This window comes from Lynx rufus, unplaced genomic scaffold (assembly GCF_022079265.1).
Source record: "Lynx rufus isolate CCGP_SWC_20201006 ecotype Redwood Valley unplaced genomic scaffold, mLynRuf1.p SCAF_17, whole genome shotgun sequence".
NCBI classification, from domain to species: domain Eukaryota; kingdom Metazoa; phylum Chordata; class Mammalia; order Carnivora; family Felidae; genus Lynx; species Lynx rufus.
In genome coordinates this window covers 47,988,300-48,007,665 of record NW_025814831.1, presented here as the reverse complement: position 1 = coordinate 48,007,665, position 19,366 = coordinate 47,988,300, and the positions used below count along the sequence as shown (strand labels likewise).

The 19,366-nt window shown below is 34.1% G+C and overlaps 1 protein-coding gene across 3 annotated transcripts in view; it reads left to right on the top strand.

Annotated features, from left to right (window-relative positions):
- The window catches only part of STYX (serine/threonine/tyrosine interacting protein), a 37,778-nt gene that overhangs the window by 14,613 nt on the left and 3,799 nt on the right, over positions 1–19,366 (top strand). The window contains exons 3-10 of one of the 3 annotated variants that reach the window (XM_047079644.1): positions 151–204; positions 4,310–4,407; positions 7,770–7,830; positions 8,240–8,276; positions 8,705–8,744; positions 8,836–8,886; positions 11,317–11,389; positions 17,244–17,337. In XM_047079644.1, the coding sequence (XP_046935600.1) occupies positions 151–204; positions 4,310–4,407; positions 7,770–7,830; positions 8,240–8,276; positions 8,705–8,744; positions 8,836–8,886; positions 11,317–11,389; positions 17,244–17,337 (508 nt within the window). The remainder of the gene's footprint in view (positions 1–150; positions 205–4,309; positions 4,408–7,769; positions 7,831–8,239; positions 8,277–8,704; positions 8,745–8,835; positions 8,887–11,316; positions 11,390–17,243; positions 17,338–19,366) is intronic. The other 2 variants (XM_047079646.1, XM_047079645.1) reach the window with 2 other exon arrangements.

Genomic DNA, 19,366 nt, shown 5'->3' with positions numbered 1-19,366 from the left:
AACGACTGAGCCACCCAGGCGCCCCTAGATAGCAGGCTTTTTAATAAATTATTATAACAACTATGAAAACTCCACAAGTCCACTTATGTGGTACATAGTTTGTGTATATTTAAATTGTTGATGGTAAATATCTCAATTTTTTTTTTCTAGGAAATTTTACCTGGATTGTTTTTAGGCCCATATTCTTCTGCCATGAAAAGCAAGGTATGAATTTTAGATTAAGTTCGTCAAGAGACTTTATTAACCAGCTTTTTTGGAATAAATTTTTTTAGTTGTAAGAGAGAAGGTCCACAAATATTGCATGTCACTCTGGAGTACCTGCCTGTTTCCAAATTGTACTGTACCAGTGATTCTCAAATGTTTCATCATAAATCACAAATGAGCTTTTATAAATCAGTTTTTTCATGAATCCATGTGTTTGAAAGATTTACCAATTGATAATTGACCTTTATTTACCCTTTAAAAGATTAGGTATCTATCATTGCTAATCATATCTCTGAACAGTGAGATAGAATTAAAGCCCAAAATAAGTGTATTTAACATTTTAGTTAATCTTTCCTTATCAAGGGTAAATGTGTGTATATGTGCATGTGTATGCACGTGTTTTAATTGGTAAAATCTTATTTCTGTTTTTCCAAACTTTAGAGACCTGGATGCTCCAGGTTGTAAAGTATTATACCACATAGATGTCTCTTGTCTCCTATGTAGTCAAACTGAAATGGATTTCTTAAGTTACACATTTAACATGGTAGATTCTTTCTTTTTTTTTTTAATTTTTATTTATTGATTTTTTTAGATTCATTTTAATATATGTAGCAATTTGCCACTTACTAGGGGATTCAGTCTTAGGAATTATGACAGTGCTACTAATTTGCTTTGAGGTATAATGTGAAACAGTGTATCACAAATGTTTTCCCTGATACCTTATTTTGAAGTCACTATTCTTGTATATGATACCTACTCTACCTATGGTAAGTTTTGTAAAAAAAAAATTTGTAGAATTTTTTTTTCTTTTTTCTTTTTGTTTCGTTTTGGAGAGAGAGTGTGAGAGTTGGGGAGAGAGAGAGAATCTCAAGCAGGCTCCACGCTCAGTGCACAGCCCGATGCAGGGCTCAATCCCATGACCTTAGGATCATGACCTGAGCTGAAATCAAAAGTAGGATGCTCAACCGACTTAGCCACCCAGGCGCCCGCAAAACTGTAGAATTTTTAAATCTAATGATTTAATTTAATGTATTTATGAATTTTGGGTGGCTGGGAGGTTTTTTTTGTTTTGTTTTTTAATGTTAGTTTATTTTTGATAGAGATAAAGGATGAGCAGGGTAGGGGCAGAGAGAAAGGGAGACACAGAATCAGAAGCAGGCTCCAGGCTCCAGCTGTCAGCACAGAGTACAATGCAGGATGTCGAACCCACAAACCATGAGATCATGACCTGAGCTGAAGTTGGACGCTTAACCAACTGAGCCACCCAGTTGCCCTTTGATTGGGAGTTTTTTTAGAGTTAGAGTCATTTCTTTGAAACTGGCAGGCTTTTTGACTATTGAGGCATATATAAGAGTAAACCTAGTTTTAATGGTCTACAGCTGGGTTTGAAAGGCACAGTGTTGCTTAAAAAAAAAAAAGTACTAAGGAAAGGATAGAGTAGTTAACTATAGACTTAACTGATTTACTTAAGACAAACAAAAGCCAAATAATGTAGTATTCACAAAATAGTATTCACAAAAATTGTTAGATTCCTTTTTGTATTCCCACAGCATTTTATAAATATATCTATTATAGTATTTGTCACATTAAATTATTTGTTTATAGATTTCCTCAAAACTTCTTTACCATCACCTTCACCATGGTCTAATTATTAGACTGAGGAAAAGTTTCTATGGCGAAATTTGATTATTTCTCATTCTGAATCACCATAGAACAGCTTGTCTTCCTTTTCATACCATGAAAATATGTAACAACAACAAATAATAACAGAGATAAATCTTAGGGAATAAACTCCCTTTCTAATACTCGTTTAGTTAAGCTTATCTTTTATTACATTCAAATACAGTTTTAATAAAAGGGACAAATTGGGGCTCCTGGGTGGCTCAGTCAGTTAAGTCTGACTTCGGCTCAGGTCATGATCTCACGGTTTGTGAGTTTGAGCCCCTGAGCATCAGGTTCTGTGCTGACAGCTCGGAGCCTAGCGCCTGCTTCAAATTCTGTGTCTCCCTCTCTCTCTGCCCCTCTCCTGCTCATACTCTGTCTCTGTCTTTCAAAAATAAATAAATGTTAAAAAATTTTTTTTGAAAAGGGACAAATTTAGGCTCTTTGTCAGTAGTGAACTGTTTCTTTTTATACAATTTTTTCTGTAGTTTGTAGGTATGAGTAAGTCATAATTTGCTTTATATAAATGAAAATCCATTGGAAAGTAAAAGTATTCTGTATGCTATTACATTTGGGTCCTATTTTGTTAAGTTTTTTTTTTTTTTTTTTTTTTTACTTAGTTTAATGTGCCTTCAAGATTTGTGTTAAAGTAGATTTTTATCCATAGTTATATATATCTTCCTGTGATTTCTCACATTAATAAAGTATCTTTATATATCACAGATCAAGTATAAAGAATGGATATTGAATACATTTTGACAGTTTAGTAAATGTGAATATGGAACATTGATTAAATATTAATCCTACCAAGTGTTTACCTCCCTTCTTTTAACTCAGGGTACACTCAGGAAATACAAAGATAATTAAACTCTATCTAATATATGCCAGACATCAGAACATTTGCTGCAAAAATTAACATTTTAAACTTTTGAAAGCCATATTTTCTTAGCTCAGGCTGCTGTAATAAAATACTATAGACCAATGGCTTAAACATCAGACATTTATTTCTTGTGGTTGAAGTGGCTGGGAAATCTGAAATCAGGGTGCCAACATGGTTAGGTTTTGGTAAGGGCCCTCTTCCTAGCTTGCAGATGGCTGCATTCTTGCTGTATCTTTACATGGCAGAGAGACAAAGTCCTGATGGCTGTTCCTTTTTTCAGGGCACTAATTCCATCATGTGGGCTTTACCCACATGACCTCATCTAAATCTCTGATTACCTTCCAAAGGCCCTATCTCCTAATACCAACTTGGAAGTTAGGACTTCAACATACAGATTTTAGGGAGATACAAACATTCAGTCCATAACAAATATAAATTATTCTTTGACTTCTCTGATGGATTATTAGTATTATTGTTCCGGACTATTTAATGCAGAAAGTGGGAATTAAATATATGAGCGTAAGCTGAAAAGTTTCATAGAAAACTCAAAATTATGAATTCTGATTCCTCATGCCAGCATGATTTGTTAAATATATTTAACAAACATATAGTTGTTGAACAGTTAATATTTTCAAGGCACTGTTATACATACTTAATATGAATCTGTGAACAAAATCATAGTTCTCTTGGAATTTACATTCTATTAAAATAACACATATATGTATTACGTCACATATAGTATATGTATATAACATCTTATATTAAATGTTAATATATTTAATATATTAAATTGCTTTAAATGTCACATTAAATTGCTTTAAATGTATAGCCAAAAGACACCACAGAATATAATATCATTTGGAGTTGCCAGTTAACTTGAGAAAAATTTTTAAACTGAAACTTTAGTCTGTGAACTGTATAAGTTAATTCTGGCTTGTATCAGAAAAAGTGTACTGAGAGAGGCAGGGAGATTTGGGCCCTGGTATTCCAATTAACTATGTCAGTGATGTTCAATAATTGTTTATGTCTTAGCAGTCCCTTCTAAAGAATAAAGTTTGTAGTCAGTATATGTAATTACCATTTACTGAACGCTTGCCATGTGCCCCAGGCACTGTGCCAAATTCCTTACATATATTATCTTATGTAATTCATCTAACCACTCAGTGGAAAGGTTAGTACCGAACCACAGAGCTCAGGTCATTAGTAGAGCTGGAAGATAGAGGTTGGGATTCTCATGACTACAAAGCCTTTAACCACTATATAGTATTGTTTACCAAATAAGTGATCTTTAAGGTCTCAACAAGCCCTAAAATTATGGATGTAAAATAATCTTATTAGCCTTTTGAGCATATGTAGTATATATTAATCTTAAATCATTGAAATATTTTACCTATCACTTCAGGTAAATTATTGTAAAATTAGCTTTAATACCCTGTGCCTAAAGCTCAGATGTGGCTATGTAATTTTAATGTTCAGTCCTGTGTATTTCAAACACCTATGTTACAGCAAGGTGATGTTTTGTATTTTAAACTATTTCTCTCCCTTGTCCCTCTCTTTTTATAGCTACCTATTCTACAGAAATATGGAATAACCCATATAATATGCATAAGACAAAATATTGAAGCAAACTTTGTTAAACCAAACTTTCAACAATTATTTAGGTAAGAATTATGGTTATGATGTATTAAAATGTTATGGGTAGCAAACATGTATTTTTATTTCAAGTTAATTTTATTATAGCAGACTTCTGTACATATCTGTTTTATAAGGATGCTCATATAGGTATATCATTTAAAAAATAAACTTCTTTAAATTCTTAAATAAGTAACTAAATCATATAATGCAGAATTTTAAAGATTCAAAAGCATGTACAGTATACTGAAAAGTTTCCCTATCCTTATGCCTTAGATAGCCAGTTCCCCTCTAGAAGCATTCACTGTTACTCTTTGATTATCCTTCCAGGATTATGTTGTATATACAAACAGTCCTACAGATAAACTTTTATTTTTTACACTGGCTTAAAGATTTTTTTTTTAATTTACTTTTAGAGATTGCTTCATATTATTACTTAGAGAGCTGCACTGATTTTTTAAAGTTTCATAGTAATCCATTGAATAGCTATACTAAAATTTATTCAGTCTGTCTCCTGTTGTTGGGTATTTAGATTGTTTCCAGTCTGCTAATATAGCAGGTATTCCCATGCATTTCATTTAATTCATGTGTGAATATATCAGTTGGATAAAGTGTAGAAGTGGAATTATTGCATCAAAGAATATGAGCATTTAAAATTTTAATTGATGTTGCAAATTGCCCCCCAATGAGTTGTATCAGTTTACATTCCCACTATGAAGTGAATGAGAAGAGACTATTTCCTTGGTATCTCTAAGACAAATTGTAAAACAGTTGTAATTTTTCCCAATTTTCTAGAGTAAAAATGATGTCTCACGTAGTTCTAATTTGCCTTTCTCGTTTATCTTCTAATGAGTGTGGTTGAGCATCTAATGGTTTTTAGTTTTATTTTAACTTTATTTTAAAAATAAATCTATATATTACAGTGATATAAAAAAGGGTGCAAAAAAGGTGTGTAAATAAAGTATGTCTCTTTTCTCCTCTAAACCCAAGCTCCAGCTTCTCTCTTGGGAGGCAGCTACTATTAACTCAAATATTCTAGAGATACTGTGTATCTATATAAAAACATATTGTTGTAATTCTCTGATTGATTGATTGTAAAAATGAAAGCAACCTGATTTTCCATCAGTACAGGACATTCTGAAATATATTGTGTAGGGGTGCCTGGGTGGCTCAGTCAGTTGAGCGTCCAGCTTTGGCTCAGGTCATGATCTTGCACTCTGTGAGTTTGAGCCCCACATCCAGCTCTGTGCTGACAGCTCAGAGCCTGAAGCCTTCTTCATATTCTAGGTCCCTCTCACTCTCTGCCCCTCCCCCACTTGTGTGTACGCTCTCTCAAAAAAAATTAAAAAATTAAAAAAATATATATATATAGTGTGAATGTACAATAGAATCCTATAACCATGAAAAAGAATGAAATATTTCTGTGTTGATACGGAATAATCATTAAGATTTATTAAAAAAGCAAGGTGTACAACCAAGTGTATATATACTCTCAATGTGTTTAAAAATACATACATTAGACATAGGTTCTTGTATATGCATGGAAAATTTCTAGACTAACACACCAGAAATTTGACAGTGGTTGCTTCAGAGAAGAGAAATTTAGAGTCTGGTAGAAGGGCCTACTTTTTTATTGCAAATATTTTTATATTGTTAGAATTTTTTACCATGTGTACATATTTTTCAGTTAATAAAAACTTTTTAAAATTTTATAAATTTTTTAAATTTATAAAAATTTTAATGTTCATTTGTGTGTGTGTGTGTGTGTGTGTGTGTGAGAGAGAGAGAGAGAGAGAGAGAGACAGCATGAGTTGGGGAGGGGCAAGAGAGGGAGACACAGATTCTGAAGCAGGCTCCAGGCTCCAAGCTGTCAGCACAGAGCCCGAAGCCGGGCTTGAACTCATGAGCAGCAAGATCATGACCTAAGCCGCAGTCAGATGCTTAGCTGACTGAGCCACTCAGGTGCCCCTAAAAACTTATTTTAACAAAGAGATGTTCTATTCTAAAATAAAATAGATTGAATTTTTTTTTTCTAATTGTGAAAGAAATCCTTCTTCTTTATAGATACTATGGAAAATACAGAATGACACTAAGAAAAATATAAAACCATCCACAATTCCACAACCCAGAGAAAACACTTTAGTTAACATTTTGGCATGTTCCTTGTAAATCTTACTCTATCATACATATGTGTATTATTCATACACACATATAGACTTACATATATTAAAGAAAATTACAGTGTGATATTTTAAAATGCCATCCTATACATTTCTAATTTGTGTTTTTGTTTTTAGTACCAAAATGTCCTGTGTGCAGCTATTTTATCCTAATGGAAGAATTCTTTCTCCTTAGATTTAGAATATTGGCTTATAGATTGATAGTTCTGCTAATAGTTTTTGACACTCAAAATGGTGTGTAATAAAACATGTTAGATTGATGCTGAATTAACTTTTTTTTCTATGAAGCTGTGTTTTATGTAACAGTTCAGTCTACAAAATCACTTGAGGAGACAGCCATTGTCAGAATTCTTTTGGTTTTTACATTGGATTATCCTTGGATACTGAGTTTTGGGTTCTCTGTGATAAACCCTGAATTTACTGAAGTTGTTAACCACCTAAATGATTGCTAAAGAACTGTAATTTTTAAGGCAATATTGACTTTAAAAATTAATTTTGTATCTTAATTACTATGATGTATTAATAAGCAAGTAGTCTTGGGTAGGTTAGAAATGGAAGTTTTTCACAAAATAAAATAAGCCTAGCATATGAGTAATATCTTATTTTCAGTGTTTTCCAAAGTGTAAAATTGTAGGACAGGTGGTCTCCTGGTTGATTTTTTTTTTTTTTTTTTTGCTCTACTGAGGGTTAGTTCAAGCAATGGATATTTGACTCCCATCATTCTGGCTCCATCAGACTTCTATTTTGATTACCTTCCTCTCTTTGAGACTTTGGGCTTACTCTGAATCGTCCTATATAGGGTTGTGAGGAGTGGTCACAGGGCCACTCAGAGAAGAATCTTCTAGTCCATGGGGAAGTTAGTAGAAATAGAAGAATAACAATAAGGAATAGACACTTTTTGTCTTTATATTCTAGGTCCACTCTGATATAGAGGAAAGTTTCTTCCTTCTTGGGATTTTACAGTTTTAACCAGATAGATTTTTTATACTATAAAATATCAGAGAAATATTAACTTGTTATTTAAGGCTGAAGCATTTAAAAATACTATGTATGTATTTAAGCAATATAAAATCTATGACCCAGTTCTTGGGCATATGACACTTTGAAAGTTGTTTTGCATTATTTTCTTGGTTGCCAAGAAATTTTGTAAATTTTTTTATACATAGAATTTTATCTGAATGTGTGCTTATCACAAAATATTCTATTTTCAGATATTTAGTCTTGGATATTGCAGATAATCCAGTTGAAAATATAATACGTTATTTTCCCATGGTAGGTATAAAATATTTTAATATTTAGAATTTGTGATTTGACCTCTTAATTATGGTTCTAAAACTTAATAATAATGAAACTAATTCTTTCCCATGCTACTTTTACTTTGTTATGACTGAAAATTGTGGGATTATATTTAAAGAAAATTTATTATTAAAACCATTTTATGATCGCTAAATATCTGAGAAATCACACCTTGAATTTATTAAATTCAAATTAAATTTTAGCTCCTGTATAATTTTAAAAAATTGTAATAGTCACATTTGTAGCATTTTGGAAATTCTTGAATTAAGGTGATTTGTATTCATATAAATTAGCTGGAATTTTTTTTCAATAATTTTTTATTCTGTGTATTTTATGCTTATATTACTCCAGATGTTTTATTAAAACACATGTCTTTTGCCTTCAGACTAAAGAATTTATTGATGGAAGCTTACAGACTGGAGGTAAATAGTAATTTCTTTATGTAGCCAGTGTTTATTTTCAGGAGATTATGTATTATAGTTAATTTTTTAGTTACCATTTGTCTTAAATGAAGGGTATGGAAGTTGGAATTGTATGTAATAGACTATTCCCAAATTTGTTTTTTCCCAACTCCTTGTTTCATTTGGATAGGCTTTCTTAAGTAACCCTATACAACCATTTTTGAATTCTGGGTCAGCTTTAAATGTCTTTAATTTCAAAGTCTACAAGGTAATATAAATTGTAAAACTTGAAAGTTAATAAGTATCTAAATGGTATGTATAAAACATAAAACGTTTAAGAAAGGATTTATCTTACTATGGTATAGTACATGGTTTCAATATATTTTAGTTGCTGAATTAGATAGATAGATCAATAGATTTTGTCAGAGTAATTATTTCTTGTTTTTCAGGAAAAGTTCTTGTCCATGGAAATGCAGGGATCTCCAGGAGGTATGAAGTTAGAGATTATCTTTTTTTTTCTAGCATTTAATTAATGAGTTGTGTTTTCTATTTTTTTCTAAAATTTTTTCCCCCTCTTCAGTGCTGCCTTTGTTATTGCATACATTATGGAAACATTTGGAATGAAGTACAGGTAAGAAAGCACTCTGAAACCTAGCCAATTTAAATTCTCATTAAAATGAAGCTTAATGGAAACAGTTTGGGAGTTTGAAGTTGATATTCTCTTCATTTTGTCATCTAGTCATGTTTGATTAGGCAGGTTCTTATATTCCATGCTTAGTCGTTTAACCTTTGTACCTTGTGTAGATATACTTTAGGCTAATATTTTGTGGTTTTAGGGAACTAGTGCTAAATGTTATTTTAAGAAGCCATGATAGTTACAGTTGGAAATAACCCTTGGAAAAGTAATTATTTACTACTAGAGAATTGTTCAGTCTGAGTTTAAAAACTTAGACACACACACACACACAAACTCGTACACACAGATGTTTATTGCTTCCCTTGTTTAAAAGGCTAATCTAGGGGCATCTGGGTGGCTCAGTTGGTTAAGCGTCCGACTTCGTCTCAGGTCATGATCTCACAGTCCATGAGTTTGAGCCCTGAGTCGGGCTCTATGCTGACAGCTCAGAGCCTGTAGCCTGCTTTAGATTCTGTGTGTCCCTCTCTCTCTGCCTCTCCCCCACTCATACTCTGTTTCTCTTTCTCTCTCTCTCTCTCTCTCAAAAATAAATAAACGTTAAAAAAATTATAAAAGGCTGGGGCGCCTGGGTGGCGCAGTCGGTTAGGCGTCCGACTTCAGCCAGGTCACGATCTCGCGCTCCGTGAGTTCGAGCCCCACGTCGGGCTCTGGGCTGATGGTTCGGAGCCTAGAGCCTGTTTCCGATGCTGTGTCTCCCTCTCTCTCTGCCCCTCCCCCGTTCATGCTCTGTCTCTCTCTGTCCCAAAAATAAATAAAAAACGTTGAAAAAAAAAAATTAAAAAAAAAAAAAAAAAAAAAAAAAAAAGAAATTATAAAAGGCTAATTTATTACGTTTTCCTTTAACAATAGTTGGGTGAAAAATTACCTAGGCACTGTTTCATCTTCTGTTCATAATTCAGTGTAGTCTTTCTTATCCAGAATCAACTTTTCCAAGCATACTACCTAGATAAAAGAGAGAGAGTGCCCCGGAACAAAAGAAAAAACTGGTCAGTGTAGTGTTTCCTGTTCTTAGTGTGTCTTGTACATGTTAGAAATCTTGTAATCATTGACACCTCCTTGTCATTCACTCCTTACCTCCTAAACTGACCCTTTACCAACCTGTTTTATGTCCTAAAATATACCTTGAATCTGTCACTTTATCTTTCTCTTCATCATCATTTAATCTTCAAGCTCCAATCATGTCTTTCCTGGACTCTTCCAATGGTAGCCTTCTTAGTGGTTTTATGTATCCTTTTGTTTCTCCAGTCCGTTTTTTTCTGCACTACAGTAGGAGTGAACTTTTCAAAAGATAAATCTGGTCATAAAATCACCGTACCCCCAAAAAGCTCTCAAAGGTTTCTGATCCTTAATAATTTTTAACATGGCCAGTGAAACTTTGTGTGATATGCCTGTATCAACTTATCCATCATTGTATCATGTTCTCTGTTAGTCTCTTCATTTGAGCTGTATTCAGCCTTGGATCCACATGACTAATACATACTAGACATTCAAATGCTTGTTTAATTTGTTTGGTATCCTTTGTGTTTAAATTTCTTAAAAGTGTCAGTTCCTAGGGATACCTGGGTGGCTCAGTTGGTCGAGTGTTCCACTCTTGATTTTGGCTCAGTCATGATCTCAGGGTTGTGAGTTCGAAGCCCACATTGGGCTCTGCACTGGGCGTGGAGCCTACTTAAGATTCTCTCTTTTCCTCTTCCTCTGCCTCTCCCCCCACCTGCTCGCACACTCTCACTCTGTCTCTCTAAAGTGTCAATTCTTAATATTATTTGAACACAAATCCTTCATTTATTTAATTGAAAAAGATAAATGCTGGCTAGACGTTATGTTTTATATATTCTCTTTATTATTTGGTGTCTTGTCAGTAATAATAATAATGGTGAAAATAGCTTCCATACATTGGGTCTGTGGCAGGTACTATTCTAGGCTCTTTTATCTCATTTAAGCCTTACAACAACACAAGGGAGTAGATATAGTTCTCCTTGTTTAAACAATGGTAATATTTTGAGCATGTACTGTGTGATAGATGCTCTACAAAGGTGCTTTACACTTATATCTTCCATCTTCACAGTAGCCTATCAAGATAGGAATTATTATAATCCCTAATTTACAGATGAGAAAAATAAAGTTTAGAAAGTTGAGCAGCTTCCCTTAGAACACAAGCTGGTAAATAAGCGGAATTGTGATATTTCATCTGACCATGCTGTCGATTTTTCCTCTACATCTCCACCTCTCTGTAGTAAAAGCTGTATATGATTTCCTATTTTGGGTAAAGTTTTGGGATAAGTTCTTATTTTAGGTAAATTATGAAAAAAGTGAGATTATTCATGAAATAATAACATCACCTTAGTTTTCTTTTTTTGTTTTCAGAGATGCATTTGCTTATGTTCAAGAAAGAAGATTTTGTATTAATCCTAATGCTGGATTTGTCCATCAACTTCAGGTAACTTGTCTCTTCTTCCTCTTTAAGGTATCAGAAAATAGGATAATTCATTTTCTTACGTCCATGTAGATTAAATGTAGAATTTACTTTAAATACCTAAAAATTGCCATAATCTAATTATTTATTTAATTTTATTATTATTTTTTAACTTTTTAAATTTATTTTAAATATAATCTCTACACCTAGCATGGGGCTTGAATTCAGGACCCCGAGATCAAGAGTTGCATGCTCCTCTAACTGACCCAACCAGGCACCCCCTAATTTGATTTTTTATTCAAGTTTACATTTCCAGTTAAAAGTTTTTTCTTTTTCTTTTCTTTTCTTTTTTTTTTTTTAATTCATTTATTTTAAGAGAGAGCGAGGGAAAGAGAAAATCCCAAGCAGAGTCCACAGTGTCAGTGCAGAGCCCAATACTGGGCTCAAACTCACAAACCATGAGACCATGACCTGAGCCAAATCGGATGCTTAACCAACTGAGCCACCCAGGCGCCACTCAAAAGTATTTTCTTAAAAGCTGCTATTACTGTGAAAAAAGGGTTAAAGGCACATTGTTAAATGTAAGATAAAATAATTGTTAGAAATTTCATTTTTTTCCCTCTATTTTGATTGTACACAGACAAGAGTTTTGATTCTAAGTATACTATGTATAGAAGCTTTTATATTTTATTTTCTATTTTATAGGCCTTATTTTTTCCATGTTTCAAATTTTGTTGGTGCCTAGAAGATGAACTAAAAAGACAGTAAGATAAACCTATGAGGTATCTGATTAAACTAGTTTATTTAATTTTTTCCAAAAAGGAAAATTATGGATTAAAGGATGTCTTCTTACTCATTCCATCCAGTTATGCAGGAGTAAATAAGTTTCTTTGCCTTTTAACCCTGTTGTGTAAAAACGTTGTCTTTTTAAATTGATGTTTTTATTTAAAAAAGTAATATATACTTATATATACTTATGGTTAAAATTCAACATATATATATGGTATTATATATACTTATGGTTAAAATTCAACAATATATATACAACTGTACCAGCATTTTTATATGTATATATACATATATGTATATATGCATCATAACTTTATATTATTAATTCCTTATACATAAACCTTTAGATTGTTTCTAGTCTTTCATGATTATGAACAATATTGGGAAAAGTATCCTGGTAGGTACATCTTTGTTTACATGTGTGAATATGCCTGTAAGATATATACATATGTAGAGAGAGGAATTGTTGGGTCAGAGGCATTTGAAATTTGATGTTATCACGTAGTCTTTTAAAAGGCTTAAATAATGTAAGCCACCAGGAAACTAGAAGTACCTTTTTTCCAATATCACATTCAGTACCAATAGCCAAAAGTATTTTATCAGATTTTTCTGATCATTGTCATCATGGTGGTAAAAGTGGCAACTCCAGTGGTTTGCCCATCTTTCTATCAGATTATTGATATTTTTCTCATTGGTTTATAAGAGCTCTTTATATATTAAGGAACCTATTTTTAGCCAACTGAGTTGAAATGCTATTTTTATTATATACTGAACTCTTATCTATATTTGGGCCTATTTCTGGACTTTGTGTTCTATTACATTGCTCTGCTTACTGCTGCAATTGTATCAAACAATTTTAAATACTATGATATTATATAAGTCAGTTAATGGTATAGCTCAAGATTCCCTCATTAATGTTCTTTCTAGAATTTTCCTGGCAAGGTTTTAACATTGTGTGTGTGAACTTTACTGAAAAGAGCTCTATATTTTTTATTTTATAACTATGTTTACAGTTCAGAAAGAATTGATACCTTACATTTTTAGTCTTTGTCTCTAAGAATATATTCCATTTATTCAAATCAATTTTTATGTCCTCCAGTGTTTCAAAGTTTTCTTTTTGGGGGCACCTGGGTGGTTCAGTCGGTTAAGCATCCGACTTCAGCTCATGTCATGATCTCGCTGTTTGTGAGTTTGAGCCCTGCATCGGCCTCTGTGCTGACAGCTTCGAGCCTGGAGCCTGCTTTGGATTCTGTGTTTCCCTCTCTCTCTGCTCCTCCTCTGCTCCCACTCAGTCTCTGTCTCTCAAAAATAAACATTTAAAAAAAAATTTTTTTAATCTTTCTTTTTGTAGAATATATGTATTTCTTATGAAATTTACAGTATCCTATATTCAACACAGTTTACTCAGCAGAATAGCCAGAATCTTATTACAGGTTATCCCTCCACTTAAAAGCCACAGGCCTTATTTACAATGACTTTTATAGCCTTACACTTGCAGTCCTTTACCTTTCAGTTCTAATCTCCTACTATCTCATTTGCTTACTATGTATGTTCCAGTCACATTGACCTTCTCACAATTCCTTGAAAATACTATGCATGTTCTCATCTCAAGGCACTCGCCCTTATTCCCCCCACCTAGAATGCTTTCCCCCAAACATCTGCATGGCTTGTTCCCTTAATTTTCCTTTGACTGCATTATTGCAATAGCATTCTAATGGGTATTAGGAATACTTGCTTCTGCCCTTACCTCCTAAATCCCTACATTCAAAAGAAATATTAGTTTGGACAAAAGTGGTAGCAAGGGAAGAGGTGAGAAGAGATCACATTGTGGATTTGACAGTATAGCTGACAGGATTTGCTGATGGATTGGATGTGAAGAGAGAAGATTAAGATGAATCTAAGCCTTTATGGAAGATATGAAAGAAACTGCATGAGAAGATTTAAGGGGAATAAAATCAAGTTCGGTTTTGGTTACATTAAGGTTGAGAGGGCTGTTAGGCGGTAGGCAGTTATACACATCAAAGTCCAGACTTCAGGGGAAAGAACCATATATCTAATTAGTATTATATAGATGCCAATGAAAGCCCTGAGACTGGGTGAGATCACTACGGGAATGTAGATAGAGAAGAAGTTCCAAAACAACCCTGATGCACTCCAACATGTAGAGGGTGGGGAGATGAGGAATTAGCAGAAAAGATAGAAAAGAATGGCCAATGGGATAGGAAAAAAAATCAGGGTGGCTTGTTTGAGAAGTCAAGTGAAGAAAGTGTTTGAAGAAGTAGGGAATGATCCTACAAAGGCTGATAATAGGTCAAATAAGATAAGGGCTGAGAATTAACATTAGGTTAGGAACATGAGGTTATTGGTGTCCTTGACAAACAGAAGTCAAAGGATAAGCCTAATTGCTCAGCATTCAGGGAAAAATGGGAAGAGAGGAATGTGAACAGCAAGAATAGATAGTTGCAGGAATTATGCTTTGAAGGGGAAAACAGAAATGACAGCTGGAGGGGAAATTAGGGTTATTAGGGGGGATTTTGTTTGTTTTCTAAAGTCTAGCATATTTGCTGTCTGGGCAATTCCAGGAGAACAGAGGAAATTGATATTATGCCAGAAATGGATAGTATGGTCTATTCTCTTTGTTGAATTTATTATATTTATTATTAACCCATTGACCTTGAGAGTTGATATGTCATCTCTTTCATTACTACATTTCTTCCTTGAGTCCTTTTATCTCTTCTTTGTATTCATTTCAGAAATGTCATATTCTCATTGAGTTCATGGAGAATTAATCATGTTCATTTGCTTCATGGAGTGATTTTCGTTTTGTTTTTTTTTTAATGTTTTATTTATTTTTGAGAGAGACAGAGTGTGAGTGGGGAAGGGGCAGAGAGAGAGGAAGACACAGAATCTGAAGCCATCTCCAGGCCCTGAGCTGTTAGCACAGAGCCCGACATGGGACTCAAACCCACAAACAGTGAGATCATGACCTGAGCCAAAGCCAGACACTTAACTGATTGAGCCACCTAGGTGCCCCCATGGAGTGATTTTCATGCTGTGTTCTTCATATGACTTTTGGTTTATAATGTTGCTTTTTTTCCCCTTGTGACATCTTTATGTTAAAAAACCTACAATGGTTCCTTTTTGATTATAGGTCATCTTTGAATTAGAAGTATTCTTCTTAGATCAGCTATTTGCCCAACAGTGAAGTTGCGGGAACATTTTTCTCTGGTGGTATGACTACTCAATGGAGTAGGAAGCAGAGCCCCCCCACCCCATGTCACAGGTTTTTCTCATTTAGATTGACGAACACCTCATGCATGTTAGAATCACCCAGAGGAAGCTAAGCTAAACCAATTAAGTGAGAATCACTGGGGGTGAGACTTAATATTTAAGTTTTTTTTTTATTTTTGAGAGAGAGACAGACAGAGAGACAGAGCACAAGCAGGGGAGGAGCAGAGAGAGAAGGAGACACTGAATCTGAAACAGGCTCCTGGCTCCGAGGTGTCAACACAGAGCCTGATGCGGGACTTGAACTCATGAATCCTGAGATAATGACCTGAGCTGAAGTTGAATGCTTACCCAACTGAGGCACCCAGATGCCCCTATATATGTATTTGAAACCTCTCCAGTGATCTTTAGGTATAGCCAGACTTGGAGAATTACTGGTTAAGGTTTTATTTTTAACTAAGATCAGATACTTGGTTTCATACTTCACCTTACTATCATATAGCCTGTTTCTTGCAAAAATATCATGTGTGGGCATTCACATTTTCCCTGATATGCCCTACCTCATCCCACAGCCCACTCACATTTCCTGATCAGCATACTATTTAAAGGCTTATTAGTTTTATCTTAGGCACACCATATTTCTTTGGAGAACTCTGAAGTGTACCCATTCTGCCTGATTTTTGCAGTCAGGCATCTTGTGTTCTAGCTTGTCTGGTTCCATTTTTTTTTTTTTTAATTTACTGTGGAATATAATACACATATAGAAAATGCATAAAATGTAAATACACATTCATGTAACCACCATTAGGTCAAGAAACTGAACCTATGCTAGGATCTCAAAAGCCCTGTGATGCCCCTTCCCAATCACAGACACTCTTTCTCCTTTTATAAAGGTAACCACTATTCTGACCTATTTGGTAATTATTTCTTTAGTTTTCATTCTTCTCATATTTACGGTTATGGTTGTTTCCTAGTTTCATCAAATGAGGTGTTCTCTATTATCAGAGGAGAGGGATAGAAATGCCTTTATTCTTCCATGTTTGGAGGTAGAGGACTATTCATTTTAAGGGATCAGAAAATCAAATACATATTTGAATCCATTAAATGCCTTATATTAGTCTCATTTTTAAAGGGGTGCCTGGGTGACTAAGTCAGTTGAGCATCTGACTTCAGCTGAAGTCATCATAATCTCGCAGTTCATGAGTTAGAGCCCATGTTGGGCTCTCTGCTATCAGTGTGGAGCCTACTTGGGATCCTCTGCCTCTCTCTCTCTCTCTGCCTCTTCCCCTCCTGCATGTGCACACACTCTCTCAAAAATAAATATTAAACAAATAACTTCTCCAAAATACAGTATTAAGGTGAAATGGGGAGAAAGGAGTAATAAGTTACATTAAAAAAATAATAAAATATTCTACAAAAACATTTTATCTTTATTGAACTTTATTTCATTTTATTCTTAGTCATTTTATGAGATTGCTTGTTTGGGTTTGTGGTGTGTGTGTGTGTGTGTGTGTGTGTGTTTTAACAGAGGAGCTTAGTCATCATGTAATTAACACCGCAAAGGCTTGTGTTTTAACAGAGGAAGTCAGAGATCATATAGCTAATGCCCCAGTGGCAGAGAACATACACCAGCAGTTCAACGTATGATACCCTAGTGCAAGCAATTAGCTTGACTTGATTTATAGTTTCATCAGTAAATGCAAAATTATGAGGTCAGAATTTTAAACCTGTATTTCTCTTACAACAATTATGGCACCAGATTTTTCAGTATCAATAAGAATACCAGTAATGAACATGGTAACCACTGTTTTGGGTACCCAAGAATTTAAATGTATATTCAAGTTAATTAAATCTTTTTTAGGAATATGAAGCCATCTACCTAGCAAAATTAACCATACAGATGATGTCACCACTCCAGATAGAAAGGTCATTATCCGTTCATTCTGGACCCACAGGTAAGGATGTTTTTTCATTTTGGAGAAGGTTGGGGAGAGAGATGATGGTATGAAAGGTAGAAAGCATCTTTTGCTCTTTATTGGTTATACTGAACAATTTAAATTGTTTAGAAAACTTGGGGTAGACTATTGAATTAAAACAAGATAATTGTAAATTTTAATTTTATACTGAATACATGTGTATTATTTTGAGCTTCTACTGTGTAAACACCACTGTACTTGGTTAATAGAATAGGCTAGTTAGAAGATCACATTTCTACTTCGTTTTAGTTTAAGTCTTTAAGTGGTGTACCTGCTGCGAAGATTAAAGTAAGAGGGATCTGGAGAAGGGGCTTTAAGTACACTCCATGATCTTACTAAAAATAAAAGATGGTTAAATAAGTGAAAGCATGTTTCAAGTTAAATAGGATGACTAATGTGAGCCACCCCAGTTTTTCTCTTGTCATCAATATTTCAGTCCCTTCTCCCTTTCTTCCCTTTTTCAGAGTATTCTCTCCATTATTTTCAAAGTTAATGATCCAAGCATGCTGTCAAAATCTTTTAACTTTATCTTTCTTCTCCAAGACCTTTGTTACCCTTGTTTGTATCCTTTCCTTTTTACTCAATCTCAGTCTATTTCAGATTCATATTGGCCTCCTATCCAAACTCTAACTTGGTTTATTCTGTACATTCTTGCCAGATTTATTTTCATAGAAGATAGTTCATAAAAGATAGTTCTAATGTATTTTTCCTGTACAAAAGCCTTCATTGGTTTTATTCCTACAGAAGAAAACATAGAGTGTCATAGTAAGTAAAGGCACTTCTGATCTTGGTGTCTCTCAGAGTTCCTCTTTATATATGCATTCCAGAAAACTGAACTCATGGTTTCATTTGTGTCTTCTTTTCTCCACCTAGAGTGCATCACATTGTCTCTCTACCCTTAAAAACTTAGTTCACACGTTACTCAAGAGAAAGGATGATTAACTTAATCTTCCTCCAATCCCTAGTTATTTGGAATTCCTATACTCTAGAGCTTTATTTGTACCTCCTCACTTTCTGCTTGCATTAGTTGTTGATGTTTCTTACCTCTTTTAGATCCAAGTTCAGCACTTCATCTGAAACTCAGCTAGACCAGCTGTATTTAGCTTTATGGCTAGCATATTTTCTTTATCCCATTGCCTTGATATTCTATCATTATTTTATTGATCTTATAGTGAGACATTAGTTTCATGTTAGAATCCAACCTCTGATACAACATTATTACCATGATTTAGCCCAACCTTTTGGGCATAACTTTAAGCTTGTGCCATTGTTAGGCAGATAACACAGTAGACCCTTTACCATTTTAATTGTTCCCCTAAGTTTTCCTCCATGGAGACTCAAATTTCTTGACTATAACTATTGGCCATATAGGGGGAACTTTGATTCTATGTGGAAAATTTCTGTACTAGCAGACTTTGATGTAAAGAGTAGGTAAAATAAAATCTGCTCTGTGACATCCCATCCTTTCTCTTAGTTTTAGACTTCTTGGTAATCAAACCACAGCTTCACTGGAAAAATATTTTCAGCAGTGTCTATGAAAGCAAAAAGATAATCATATCTCAAAAATACAAAATTAATCTCTTAAATTTTATGTTCGAAGTCACAGGTTTATGGTGCCTAAAAAACAAACTTGGCAACCAAACATTTAGGTACCATTATCTCTTTAAAAATTCTGTTTTCAAGATATTTTAAAAATTAATGATTGTGGGGCACCTAGGTGCCTCGGTCGGTTAAGCTTTTGCCTTCCACTCAGGTCATGATCTCACACAAGAGATTGTGAGTTCGAGCCCCACATCGGGCTCTCTGCTCTCAGTGCGGATCTTCTGTCCGCCACCCCCCCCCCAAAATAAGTAAGTAAATAAATAAGTATTAATGATTGTTATTTGTAATATCTAAGACATAGTTAATTCTCAAGAGGGGAAATATATCCTGTCATGAAGATATAAAATTGTTTGGGTAACAGAAGAATTTACTAACATTCACTAAAAATTCAGTTATGGAATTCTAG